The following is a 14,882-nucleotide window of genomic DNA, read 5'->3' as shown; positions in this document are numbered from 1 at the left end:
AAGTGGCTAGTGATCCATTTCTAAAAGTGTCCAGTGATTCCTAATCTATGCCTATAGGCAGCCGCCTCTGATGTGCTAGTAGTGATGGCTGTTTAGCAGTTTGATGGCCTTGAGATAGAAGCTGTTTTTCAGTCTCTCGGTCCCAGCTTTGATGCACCTGTACTGACCTCGCCTTCTGGATGTTAACGGGGTGAACAGGCAGTGGCTTGGGTGGTTGATGTCCTTGATGATCTTTTTGCCTTCCTATGGCATCGGGTGCTGTAGGTGTCCAGGAGGGCAGGAAGTTTTCCCCCGGTAATGCTGGGCAGACCACACCACCCTCTGGAGAGCTTTGCGGTTGTGGGCGGTGCAGTTGCCGTACCAGGCGGTGATACAGCCCGACAGGATGCACTCAATTGTGCATCTGTATACCCTAATGTCAAAGTCCTTTGATCTGACAAGAAGCTGCAAAGACCAGACAAAATAAAATATACACAGTATATTACCCATTTTAAGATCTAGTATATTTATGTAATAACAACATTTAAAGTCGTCTAGCTGTACATTGCAAAGTACTTGCTTTCATCTTTGGATGAAACTTCTGCAAAATAAAATGTCAAATAATTTTTTCAATTGCCAGTAAAAACACAGAGAACCAATGACTGGACATTTTCCCCTGTGTCCTGAAAAGGAACCCAGACAAACAAACAAACATATAATTTCATTTATTGTGGTAAAACTATTTCAATTTCAATCTTTGACAACAGTTCACAGGATGATGAGGAACACAATCCATACCGTCCAGAGCTGGTCGTTCCCCTCACAGTCAAATCCTTGTAAGGCACAGTTTCCTCCGATGATGGTGTTTGCCAATTTCCCTAAAGCTATGGCATTGGCCCCATCTGTCACCTAAGAGGAAAGGAAATAGCATTATTATTTGCTAAACTTTATTATTATGTAATACTACTACAACAGAAACATGATTATGTTGTATCATTGCTTCCTGTCCAGTCCTTGGCTCACCTCTCTGTTGAAGATGTCAGCAATTTCGTGTACATCATAGGCCAGCAGGTTTGTCTGGGTGCCCACGAGGAGCGTGTCTTCAGTGGTGTTGGGTCCTCGAGTACCAGCTGTCGAGCAGCTCAGTGCCTGGTGATGTTGAGCAAAGAGATGTCTGAGTCCTGGGCACTCTGGCTCAGACGGTAGGCTGCCTGCCACTGGCCACACATGTGAGGGTTATGGATGAACACCTGATAGAAGAGAGAAGATTGAATCACTTGGGCTGGAGTGCTATATTACGATGCATCAAGCTTCATGCATACATGTAAATGGCAACTACCAAAGGGAACTGGGCGAGGCCATACCTTCCCTGATTGTGTGACTGCAGTGAGGCATGGGTGGATCCCATTAAACCTGCCCATTGTAAACATGCAAGGATTTATTTTATGGTTCATCTTGAGGGTGAGTGCCTTCGGAAAGTATTCAGGCCCCTTGACTTTTTCCAAATGTTGTTATGTTGCAGCCTTACTCTGAAATAGATTTTTTTTTAAATCCTCAGCAATCTACACACAATACCCCATAACGAAAAGTTAAAACAGGTTTTTAGAAATTTTTGCAAATGTATTAAAAATAAAAAACTGAAATACCTAATTTAGATAAGTATTCAGACCCTTTGCTATGAGACTCGAAATTGAGCTCAGGTGCATCCTGCTTCCATTGATATTCCTTGAGATGTTTCTACAACTTGATTGGAGTCCACCTGTTGTAAATTCAATTGATATGACATGATTTGGAAAGGCACACACCTGTCTATATAAGGTCTCACAGTTGACAGTGCATGTCAGAACAAAAACCAAGCCATGAGGGTGGAGGAATTGTCAGTAGAGCTCCGAGACAGGATTGTGTTGAGGCACAGATCTGGAGAAGGGTACCAAAAAATGTCTGCAGCATTGAAGGTCTTAAGAACACAGTGGCTTCCATCATTCTTAAATGGAAGAAGTTTGGAACCACCAAGACTCTTCCGAGAGCTGACCGCCCGGCCAAACTGAACAATCGTGGGAGAAGTGCCTTGGTCAGGGAGGTGACCAAGAACCTGATGGTCACTCTGACAGAGCTCCAGAGTTCCTCTGTGGAGATGGCAGAAACTTCCAGAAAGACAACCCTCTCTGCAGCACTCCACCAATTAGGCCTTTGTGCTAGAGTGGCCAGACGGAAGCCACTCCTCAGTAAAAAGCACATGACAGCCCACTTGGAGTTTGCCAAAAGGCACCTAAAGACTCTCAGACAATGAGAAACAAGATTATCTTGTCTGATGAAACCAAGATTGAACTCTTTGGCCTGAATGCCAAGCGTCGCATCAGGAGGAAACCTGGCACCATCCCTATGGTGAAGAATGGTGGTAGCATCACGCTTTGGGGATGTTTTTCAGCGGCAGGAACTGGGAGACCAGTCGGGATTGAGGCAAAGATGAACGGAGCAAAGTACAGAGAGATCCTTGAGTGCTACAGAGTGCTCAGGACCTCAGACTGGGGTGAAGGTTCACCTTCCAACAGGACAATGACCCTAAGCACACAGCCAAGACAATGCAGGAGTGGCTTCAGGACAAGTCTCTGAATGTCCTTGAGTGGCCCTGCCAGAACCTGGACTTGAACCCGATTGGACATCTCTGGAAAGACCTGAAAACAGCTGTGCAGCAACACTCCCCATCCAACCTGACAGAGCTTGAGAGGATCTGCAGAGAAGAATGGGAGAAACTCCCCAAATACAGGTGTGCCAAGCTTGAAGCGTCATACCCAAGAAGACTCAAGGCTGCAATCGCTGCCAAAGGTGCTTCAACAATGTACTAGGTAAAGGGTCTGAATACTAATGTAAATGTGATATTTCCATTTTTTAATTTGTATAAATTAGCAAAACTTTCTAAACCTGTTTTTGCTTTGTCATTATGAGGTATTGTGTGTAGATTGAGGAGGAAGAAACAATTGAATCCATTTTAGAATAAGGCTGTAAAATAACCAATCACAGTACATATTGTGAGTTTGTTCTACTGGATGCTTGTTCTGAGATGAGTATGAAATCTAATCATCACTGCTGGAGATGCATGCATGTTGCATCCACTTTCAAACTACCCTCATAAACTTTGTTTTTACACTGCTGCTACTCACTGTTGACTATCTATGCATAGTCACTTTACCCCTACACCTGCCCATTGACTCAGGTACCGGTACCCCCTGTACATAGCCTCTTTATTGTTATTGTGTTACTTTTTATTTTTTTACTTTAGTTTATTTCGTTTATATTTTCTTAACTATATTTCTTGAACTGAATTGTTGGTTAAGGAATTGTAAGTAAACATTTCACGGTAAGGTCTTTTACACCTGTTGTACTCGGCGCATGTGACAAATACAATTTGATTTTGAAACGGCTTACTCCAGGCGCCCGCTGGGTGTCCCGGCGGTCCATGTTCATTGTATTGGCTCCTCCTAGTCTTCGAAAATAACCAACAAAGATAGAACAGATGCCTAGATAGATGGCATAGCTATGACTAATTAAAATATTGTTAATACTAGAGTGCAACATTTCAGTAATTATCTTTCCCAAATAAACACATCCACAAGACAGTCAGCGATTGTAACTCATCACAGATAACGACGTTCACTACTTACTATAGCTAGGTATATTTATTCCACCATTTCCATATGCAACAAGACATGAGATATGTCGACAGAACATACAAAGCATTTCATATAGTTGGCCCATTTGATAAAGCGAGACGATATCTTAACGAAGTCCTCGATCTTTAACTGTCAATGTTTCTGGGTTAGCTAGCTAGCTAAAACCATGCAACGGCAGTTATTTAAAAAACTATTGCAAATGACTTCACTTGTCACTCAAAGCTGCTCAAGTTACTTTGTATTATTCCACAGTACCAAACAAGTGCTTTGAAGTCATCATCGTTCATGGAGTTTAGACTATATTTCTGTATTGATCCTGATTCTTATTAGGGTACATTTGTTTTATATATATTTACATGATGAAAGATGAAAGTATTTATGAGGTTTGTAGAATAGTTCTGAATGCATCATTGTTTTTGTTTTCTTAACTGTCATTTGTAATTAATTGTAAGACTGGCTGCTGACGGTGACTATTCTTACCACGTCGCACAATGCTTGTGGTATGACACAGCTCATTTACTCAGGCAAGATATTCTAGAAAATACTAACACTCAGTCGACATGCGCAAAGTGATTCATTCACATCCGAATGTTGCTCATGGGCACAGCTCGTGTGCAGATAAAGGAAGCACGGGACTGGAAGCTCTCAACACAGCACCAATGACAACACCACTCCCGAAAAAGTGACAACTGAACCGTTTAATAATTTGCGTACCGTGTGCATTGTGCACGGTAACGATGACTGTCCAACCTAAAACCAGTCAACAATGTAGTGATTTGTAAATCGTCGTTTTAATATATTTTCCATATACACTAGGCATATTCAAATTCTTCCCGACAAGTAATATAATTATATTAACTTTTCGCATTCTAATCTTTAGGCATATGTCTAGATTAGATTATAGTATATAACAATTGAAATCATCATGTATTTGAACATTACAATTAGATCGTGCCTGTAAAATAACAATATAATTGCTTGATTGATTACAACTCTCCAGACCCTGGGGGTTATTGAAGGTATTCCTAAAAACAAAAAAGATCCCAATAAATGTTTGTATAGTTAAATAAGGGTGTAGCCTTAATTAATCGATCAACGTGGTAATCAGATTTATGTAACAGGCTTTTGAATTTGGAAACAATAGGAAACTCTTCCTTGATTATTTTCGCGCAGTATAATGAAATAACCCGGGTGCAAACCCTGATCGTCTGAACGCGAGACTGTTTTGCACACGGCACCCGTCTGTCCTGACGCTATAAAAACGGTGCTTCGCCAAAGAGAAATTTGAAGCTTACAACTCATCAGTGAAATTAAGCTGAAATACTTCATTTGAATAAAGAAGCGCGATCAAAAACTGGAACATGGATCCTTGTGAATGCTCTAAAAGTAAGTTTATGTATATTGATTAATATAATCAGAATTTAGTCCTATTTATTCGTAACAAATTACCTGTTATTTTGATCATCTCTTAACCCAACTTGTATTTGTAGCTGGCTCTTGCAACTGCGGTGGATCCTGTAAGTGCGCCAACTGCGCATGCACCAGTTGTAAGAAAAGTAAGAGTTTTTGTTGGTTGTTACATTCTAAATACCACTTCAGATTGCCTATGTAGGTATATTTACCCAAGCTCTTCTCAATGGTGTCTGGTGGCACTTTAAATGGAGAGGACGGGCTGTGCACCCTATGTGATAACCAAGTGGGAAGGTAATTTACCACATACAACTGGAGAGAAATCCACTTAACCCCCCCAACTGGTAATTAGTGGGGGAAACTTATGTCCTGAGCGCCGACTTCTCTCATACTGGCGTCACCTAAGGAAATGACTTTAACTGCAATTTCGGCAGAGAAATTCAACTGCACAACTTTTATAAAAAACAATAATTTTTAACACTCATTTTGTTTACCAGCATGATGGCTGTACTTGGTTGACACTGCGTGTTGGCCATTAGAAAATGTTTCTCAAAGATGGTATTACCATTTTCCCACTTAGTTATGAACACCTGGTAGCCTAATTAGGCTTTTTTTCAAGAGGACGCCAAACTAGGAAGTCTTTGCTTTGAGTAAGTTGACCATGACTGGGGAGACAAGTTGCCAACTCATCCTAGAGCCTCATTAATAGGTTATGCAATAGTCTGTCATTGGTCATCACTAATTTATTGTTTTTGTCCCGTCAGGTTGCTGCCCCTGCTGTCCTTCCGGCTGCAGTAAATGTGCTTCAGGCTGTGTGTGTAAGGGCAAGACCTGTGATACCAGCTGTTGTCAGTGAGGCCTGGTGCATGACTGACAATGCAGTCATTCCCTATGAAATTGGTTGTACCATCTTGAGCCTAGACTTAGTACTTAAATGTAAGAAAATAAATTCCATTTAACTTATTCAAGTTTGCCTTTCATTTGTGTTACTGGGGGTGGGTAACAACACAAATGTTTAACCTTCCAGTGTCTACATGTTTCTTGATTCCCTCCCAAATTAAAAGTGGGGGATTTGCGTAGTTAACCATAAGTTTCCATTTAAGATTTTTTTTCTGTACTGGCATTTTGTCTAAATACAAAATGTATTTCTTAACAGATCCCCCTTAGCTGTTCTTGGGGTCCAAACACTAAGGCTCTTACATAAAACAGTAAATAGCATTACACATACAAAATGTATAACACTAAACAGTGTGCTAGCATGTCTTCACAGTACTTGCTGTTCCGTAAGGTGAATTATTAGTTTTGAATCTGATCTTACCGCTTGCATCAATTACCTGATGTGGGCTAGTTCTATATAATACTGTGTGCCTCCCATAGTCTTGGGGATTGAAGACCTTTTAGCATGCCTTGTGGCGTGTGCATGGGTGTCTGAGCTGTGTTAGTAGTTTTAACAGAGCTCGGAGCATTCAGCTTGTCAACCTCCCACTTTGACCCATGAACGATTGACATGCTGTTCTGAGCAAATTGTAATTCTTAAGTATTTGTGGCACCTGACCCCACACCTGAACAGTAGTCCAGCTGTGACAACTAGGGCTGGTAGGACCTGCCTTGTTACTGATAAGGTTAGAGCAGTGCTTTATGGCCAGACTTCTCTTATCTTAGCTACTGTTGTATCACTGTTTTGACCATGACAATTTACAATCCAGGGTTACTCCAAGCAGTTTGTGGTTAACGTTAGCTGAGTTAGGTTTGGGAAGGGGTTAGCTAACATGCTATCAAGTTAAAATGCTAGTTGTCTGAGATTCTGGTTACCCTCCTTGGGTACCTATCATAACAATTTGTGTCCTGTATTTGTTACGTCTAGTCTACAAAACCAGGATGGACAGCCACCTCATTAAGTAGACAGAACCTTTTTTTAATGGTAAATGGCCTGAGTACTAAATGTATCCACAATATGCTATACTGTCTCCCTAACAATGAAGGCTAGAATAGGCTTGAAGTATTTGGATGGGAGACACATGGGAACCAATTGCTGCTGGGGACAAGTATGCCACTCAAGTAGGCTGAGTAATTGTGGGGACAAGGTGAAGGTCACAGTCCTGACTCAGTGGTTCCTGCAAGTCTAAGATCTTACCTGTCCTTGACCAAGTGTCTGCTACCTTCTGGTATCTAATCTTCTCCAATGCAAATCTAAATACTACACTGGTCTGTCATAAGTTTAAGTGCCTAATTGTCCTTTTTCCATGGCTGTTATGTGTAGATGGGTTGGCCGACATCACGAAAATGATGCGCACGCATTGTATTTTAACATTGTGGAGTGACAGGTGAATAAACTGTTCTAACACAGTTCAACCTGCATGTCAACACTGCTTTGAGATTAGTGATTAATAATAGATTAGGTTGAGGAGTGTTTATTTTGGGGGTGTTTAGTTGCCAATTAGGCATAGCAGGCCTGTCACACTTTAAGGGGTTATACAAAAGGCATATATTGTATTCATTAATTTAACCTTTATTTAACTAGGCAAGTCAGTTATGCCAGCACATGAAGGGATTGAAAAATGACAATTGCAATACATGATCATTTTGTCCCCATCCCTAATGAGGATGAGGCAGACTCAACCAAAAGGGGGGTTGGGTTGGAGGCTGAGCTCCCACTCCTTCATGATGACGGTATAGGCACAAGGTTGCGTGACTTCTCGATCTACCACCTCCATTACATTCCGGCGCAGCAGGTGGCGGCAGAGAGCTGCCCACAAGTAAAAAGCGCAATGTCGTTTTGGAAAACGAGGCATCATCCAATCATCGTAGACCTCAGAAGTGCCGGGGTAAAATGTATGTACGACGGGGGGGGAAATGAGATAATCGCAAAAGAACTGTTATAACTAGTTTCCAAAAGAAAGAAAAAACTAGTAGTTTGTGGAACAAGGGAAAGGATCATTTGCTATCTAGTCTTCTTGTAAGTTGCCCAACTAATACGCGTTATAACTAGCAAGGAATGATACTAGTTATTGTAGTTATCCTGCTAGCTGATACTAGCACCATTCATCAGTACTCGGTCTGTCCTTGCCAAGCATGACTCTAGCCAGTTTGCTAACATGCTTTCCTTTGTACCTGTCTACCGTTAGTAAACGAAGGATTTATTTTAAAATGTTGATGGCATAAAATGTGTAATTCGTATTTGAGTTTTTGTAGACAGTGATATCAAAATCTATTCGTAGTAAGAGGCTCACTACGATAGCAAGCTAGCCTAATAGCTAATCGTGCTAATGGGGCAGTCGCGCGTTGGGTTCGATTTTCGGAAAACTGAGGAAAAGGGTCCAAACACAAATGAGATTAGTTTGTACATGGTGTGGCCCGTGACAGATTAAAAAACACTGAATTATATAGAACCAGTCCAGTGATCAGTCCTGGTCTGGACAACATCATTACATACACTAACATTACATACAGACGGTCTTTTTTTTCAAGTTTTCATCAAGAATGTTTTGTGGTATCTGGAATGATTGATATCTGGAATCAGTCATTAGGTCTAAACAGCAGACAGTCACTGATTTGTTTAAATGCCATGTTCCCAGCCAGGATTAGGATAGCTAGCAGTCAGATTGTTACAGGCTAACTCAGCCTTACTTACAGGTTAGGTACTTTTTGGTGTATTACAGAGAATGTTCGACCAACCTTAACTTGGCAATAGCCCAACTTGGAAGAAGATGACAAATGTTTTAGAAAATGTCAATAAATTAAGTAAAAAATAAATAAAATAAAAAACATTGCTCCATGAAGTCATCCAGGCTGCAATATTGTCTATTTCAAATCTTCTCTCATTGATCAAGTTCTCTGTGCTATGCTAAACCGTACCTATCTAATAACTCCTATCAGCCAGCTGGAACAGAGTAATGGTTTGACTAGGCAGTATTTTTAATAGTTAGGCTAGAGTCATGAAGACTGCAGGCCAATTAATCCACTATAGTTATATTTGTTTTAATCCAGCCAGCCTGTCTGTTGACTCCCAGTGGTTGCCATGGAAGCGGAGGGCTTTGGAGAACTCCTGCAGCAGGCAGAGCAGCTTGCAGCAGAGACTGAGGCCGTGTCTGAGCTTCCTCATGTTGAGAGGAACCTTCAGGAGATCCAGCAGGCTGGAGAGAGGCTACGCTCCCGCACCTTAACTCGAACATCACAAGACGCTGCTGACGTGAAAGCGTAAGTTCTCTCTTGGGTATCAGTCACTGATATTTTCTTATTGAGCACCGTTACATGCACACAATAATGATTGTGCATAGTCAGGTTAATATAATAGTTGATTAAACCGTTTACATGCTTTGCAAGAAGCACAATTTCTCTAATAATCCTGTTTCCATGGACACATCTGAAATCAGTCTACTAATGGGACTTGTTATTTTGTGAAGACTATTTGATTCTGAGTTTGGACATATGAAGTTTGTATGTTTACTATTTCTAAGATGCATACTTTCAGTTTTTCCGAACTCACTTCACTCGTGCATAAGAGGAAGCCTGCGCTGCCTGGTGCGGGCACATGTGCAGATCAAATACACCACTGGAACGCCGATTAAACTGTTATCATGTCCTAATAATTCGAAAAGATTGCGCAGAAAATCAGGTGTTTTTAATCGGCTTATGCTTACTTTGATTATGACCATACGCCTATTTAAGATAAGCAGAGTAAGGCGTTTACATGACTAATGCCATAATCAGTTTAATATCCAATTATTTGTGTGATGTTTAATCTCTTCTTTTTTTTTTACATTGTCATCTGTATTTGTACTCTGGGACATCAAGTTTATGGGAGCTATCTTATGTTAGAGATGTGTAGCTCTGTGTTATGTTCTGCATTGCATTCAACTTCATGCCCTCTAGAGCAGGGGTTCTCAAGTGCTATTTGAGAAGGTCCAGTCACACAAATGTCCTAGGTGGCGAAGGTTCGGATAGAAATTGATTTATTGGCGTAGTAACTAACCCCAACCTCGCAACCAATGCGACCCCAAACTGTTCACACCCCTCTTATTGCCGGAGAGAAAATGTAGCAGTTTTAAAGATACTTTCCTGCAATTCTTCAAATCTTTCCATGTCTTATGTGTGTTTATATGATACCAGGGGTCGAAACCCAACCGGACCTCGGTTCGCCCGTTGAGTATGGGGGCTCTAGAGGATAGTCTACTAAACACATGTAATTTGCTGTTTCCTCTGTTCCCTGTAGGTCCATCCTCCTGGGGTCCAGAGGCCTGGACATCTTCCACATCTCCCAGCGTCTGGAGAGCCTGAGTGCTGCCACAACCTTTGAACCTCTAGAGCCAGTGAAGGACACTGACATCCAGGTATTCACACACTCTTTACGATTGTGGGGCTGTTTGAGCTTTTGGGCTACTTTTTCATCCACACCTGTCCTGTTGTATGTCAGGACCTTCGCTTTTGTGTTTTTCAGAGTCAAGGGCAGCCGGGCAGGTGATGGTAATTAATGTTTTTTAGATTATGCTTTTAGTCAAACTGACGGATTCATATCGGGTTCTGTTAATGTCACAGCTGAGGTTTACTGTGTAATGATTTTTATGCTAATAAGCAAAAGGCTGATGGATTCTGTTGCAGGATCATTGCAGTCTCTTGCTGGTGGGAGGATTAGAAATGTTTTCTGTCTAGGGAAAGATGTCTGACAGGTGTATAGTGTCCAAATCTCTACTCATCGTTCTGTAGCCTATATCAAACCCACTGCCTGCAATGCTGAGAGTTTATTTAAATGCATTCACAAAGTTAATTCAAATCAAAGGATGTTAGGTTATCTTAGGTAGATGCCTATTTGATTCAAATTGGTGGCGATGTAGGGTTGTAAAATTTCCAGAAATCCTGTTTGGAGGATTCCTGATTTTCCCTTCTGATTCTTAATCCTCCAACGGAGGAATTTTACTAGCATCAGAATTGGATTAATTGCTCTTCCTCAACTGATGAAAAATTCATTAAATAGAGGATTAATAAGATTCATAACTACCACATGTTAATATATTTAGAGTTGAAATAGGTCAAATATGAATAGGGCTAATTTCTCAGAACATTTTCAGTAGGAATGATAGTATTCCAAATTGCGGATAAAGATAGTTATTGCTTACCACCGTCTGTCACACGAATTTGGGCTCTAAGCCCTCAGACTCATGACTAGCGATTTGAAAAAAACATGGACAAATATTTGTGGACATTGTCATAATAATCAGGGGTCAGAAACAACCATACTTTTACTGGTTTCATATTATAGAAACAACCATACTTTTACTGGTTTCATATTATAGAAACAACCATACTTTTACTGGTTTCATATTATGGAATTACCCATTGATGTAATCTGTTCAGAACCAAAATAGATACATGGCATATTAGTGGGTTTCAAACCCTGTCCAGTGGTCACTCTTGATCTGTGACTGTTATAGAAAAGGCACTATGGAGTTATTTTCTGTTTTTCTTTTATCTACACTGGCTTTATCCTATCCTCCATGTGTGCTGTGGAATTGCAGCTGGGCTGATGTTCAAATCACATTTTATTGGTCACATACACCTATTTAGAAGATTTATCTAAAAACAATACACACATCTAAAAGTAAAAGAATGGAATTAAGAAATATATAAATATTAGATTGAGCAATGTTGGAGTGGCATTGACTTAAATACAGTATAATAGAATACAGAATATACAGTTGAAGTCAGAAGTTTACATACACTTAGGTTGGAGTCATTAACTTTTTTTCAACTTCTCCACAAATTTCTTGTTAACAAACTATAGTTTGGCAAGTCGTTAAGGACATCTACTTTGTGCATGACACAAGTACATTTTTCCAACAATTGTTTACAGACAGATTATTTCACTTATAATTCACTGTATCACAATTCCAGTGGGTCAGAAGTTTACACACACTAAGTTGACTGTGCCTTTAAACAGCTTGGACAATTCCAGAAAGTTATGTCATGGCTTTAGAAGATTCTGATAGGCTAATTGACATAATTTGAGTCAATTGGAGGTGTACCTGTGGATGTATTTCAAAGCCTGCCTTCAAACTCAGTGCCTCTGCTTGACATAATGGGGAAATCAAAAGAAATCAGCCAGGACCCCCCCAAAAAAAATGTGGACCTCCACAAGTCTGGTTCATCCTTGGGAGCAATTTCCAAATGCCTGAAGGTACCACGTTCATCTGTACAAACAATAGTACGCAAGTATAAACACCATGGGACCATGCAGCCGTCAAACTGCTCAGGAAGGAGACGTGTTCTGTCTCCTAGAGATGAACGTACTTTGGTGCAAAAAGTGCAAATAAATCCCAGAACAACAGCAAAGGACCTTGTGAAGATGCTGGAGGAAACAGGTACAAAATATCTATATCCACAGTAAAACGAGTCCTATGTCGACATAACCTGAAAGGCCGCTCAGCAAGGAAGCCATAAAAAAGCCAGACTACGGTTTGCAACTGCACATGGGGACAGAGATCCTCTGGTCTGATGAAACAAAAATAGAACTGTTTGGCCATAATGACCATGGTTATGTTTGGAGGAAAAGGGGGGAGGCTTGTAAGCCGAAGAACACCATCCCAACCATGAAGCACGGGTGTGGCAGCATCATGTTGTGGGGGTGCTTTGCTGCAGGAGGGACTGGTGCACTTCACAAAATAGATGGCATCATGAGGAAGGAAAATGATGTGGATATATTGAAGCAACATCTCAAGACATCACTTAGGAAGTTAAAGCTTGGTCGCAAATGGGTCTTCCAAATGGACAATGACCCAAAGCATACTTCCAAAGTTGTTGCAAAATGGCTTAAGGACAACAAAGTCAAGGTATTGGAGTGGCCATCACAATGCCTTGACCTCAATCCTATAGAAAATTTGTAAGCAGAACTGAAAAATCGTGTGTGAGGAAGGAGGCCTACAAACCTGACTCAGTTACACCAGCTCTGTCAGGAGGAATGGGCTAAAATTCACCAAACTTATTGTGGGAAGCTTGTGGAAAGCTACCTGAAACGTTTGACCCAAGTTAAACAATTTAAAGGCAATGCTACCAAATAGTAATTGAGTGTATGTACATTTCTGACCCACTGGGAATGTGATGAAAGAAATAAAAGCTGAAATAAATAATTATCTCTACTATCACTCTAACATTATACATTCTTAAAATAAAGTGGTGATCCTAACTGACCTAAGACAGGGAATTTTTACAAGGAATGAATGTCAGGAATTGTGAAAAACTGAGTTTAAATGTATTTGGCTAAGGTGTATGTAAACTTCTGACTTAAACTGTGCATATGAGATAAGTAAAGCAGTATGTAAACATTATTAAAGTGACTGGTAGGGTTGCAAAGGGTCAAACTTTCAGGTACATTTCTGGAAATTTTCTGGAAATTTTCCATGGGAAGTTAAGCACTGGAATTTGGGGAATTTTGCTTAAATTCATCATAAAAGTTAGCTTATAACAGTGACATGTTTTTGTTGTTGGATACACATAAGGCAATTCTAGGTCTTGTGGCATATTTTGGTTAAACTATTCCCAATTCATTGGAATTGCAACCCTCTGCATGCAGTGCTCGCTTACATCACATGTACAGCTGATTCTCAAGATCTTGCACACTAATGAGATGCTATTGAGCCCACACTACTACACAGTTTCAGCCAAGGACTACATGCTTTCTGGTAAGTTTTGATTACAATACTGGGTGGGGTGAATATATTTTATATGACATACATGATTTGTTGTTAACAAGTAAATAGTAGCCTACAGCAAAGTGTGTTTAAATCATTGATAACTTGTTAACAATTTCTGCTAGTTAGTTTTTTGCTACCATGTGGGTTTTAGCTTGCTTGAGCCTGCTAACTGAGGAGTGTTAATTCACCTGTTTCCATACATGTTTAATTTTAAAACATTTATCTTACAAAGGAGTTGTTTAATCTAACTGCTTAACTATTTATCTGTACATGGAATGGTATTTATATTTTATTTTTTACTATTTGTTTTCTAATCTTTACAAGAAAAAGCCACGGGCACTATCTGATGTGTGGAGACATTTCACTGCAGCTAATGTAGAAGGAAAAGTTGTGTACATTTGCAAATACTGTGCCAAATCATATATGAAGAATGCAACAAAGATGCAGAATCATCTGGCCAAGTACATACATTTCCCTCAGCGCTCACAACAAGCAACCTCTGACAAAAGTCCCTCTACTTCTATTTAAGGTGAAAATGATGAATCAGACACCTTATCGATAGCAACAGCTCATGCTCCTCCTGGAATCAGAAGTTTTTTGACTCAATGGAGGAACGTAGTCAGAGAAATGCTGATGAGTGTCGTGCTCGAACTGTGTATGCAACTGGTTCACCTCTGATGCTCACAGGCAATGTGTATAAGAAGAGATTTCTGAATGTTCTTCGCCCAGCATACACCCCTCCAACCAGTTATGGTTTATCTACTTATTTGCTGGATGCAGAGTTCAAGTGAAGGTCAAGCAAATCATAGAGAAAGCAGACTGTATTGCAATCATCTCTGATGTTCGTGGGCAAGGAATAATTAACTACATAATCTCCAACCCTCAACCAGTATTCTACAAGAGCACAGACACAAAGGACAACAGACACACCATTTTCTACATTGCAGAAGAGCTGAAGGCAGTCATCAATGAACTTGGACCACAGAAGGTATTTGCACTGGTGACAGACAATGCTGCGAACATGAAGGCTGCTTGGTCTAAAGTGGAGGAGTCCTACCCTCACATCACACCCATTGGCTGTGCTGCTCATGCATTGAATCTGCTCCTCAAGGACATCATGGCACTGAAAATAATGGAT

General features: G+C 40.5%; 2 protein-coding genes and 1 long non-coding RNA gene across 6 annotated transcripts in view; 2 read left to right on the top strand and 1 right to left on the bottom strand.

The window, feature by feature from the left end:
• Positions 1-277: 277 nt before the first annotated feature.
• On the bottom strand, positions 278-5,277 carry LOC123724457 (uncharacterized). Its single transcript, XR_006757016.1, has 4 exons — positions 5,100-5,277; positions 1,003-1,229; positions 778-888; positions 278-444 (listed from the first exon to the last, which is right to left on the bottom strand). It is a non-coding gene; the product is annotated as an uncharacterized lncRNA (long non-coding RNA).
• mt2 (metallothionein 2) lies at positions 5,012-6,022 on the top strand. Its single transcript, NM_001123669.1, is given in 4 exon segments — positions 5,012-5,036; positions 5,141-5,206; positions 5,825-5,916; positions 5,919-6,022. Coding segments are annotated over 3 exon segments (183 nt in total). The 3' UTR covers positions 5,919-6,022.
• Positions 6,023-7,808: 1,786 nt separating this feature from the next.
• Positions 7,809-14,882, top strand: part of LOC100195319 (nucleoporin 93) — a 35,696-nt gene continuing 28,622 nt past the window's right edge. The window contains exons 1-3 of one of the 4 annotated variants that reach the window (XM_014124080.2): positions 7,809-7,892; positions 9,048-9,257; positions 10,273-10,390. In XM_014124080.2, coding sequence (XP_013979555.2) covers positions 9,079-9,257; positions 10,273-10,390 — 297 coding nt within the window. In that variant the 5' untranslated portion in view covers positions 7,809-7,892; positions 9,048-9,078. 4 annotated transcript variants of the gene reach the window in all.

Source organism: Salmo salar, chromosome ssa10 (genome assembly GCF_905237065.1).
Source record: "Salmo salar chromosome ssa10, Ssal_v3.1, whole genome shotgun sequence".
Taxonomy (NCBI): Eukaryota; Metazoa; Chordata; class Actinopteri; order Salmoniformes; family Salmonidae; genus Salmo; species Salmo salar.
Note: the sequence above shows the minus strand (reverse complement) of the source record. Positions and strands in the feature narration are given on the sequence as shown.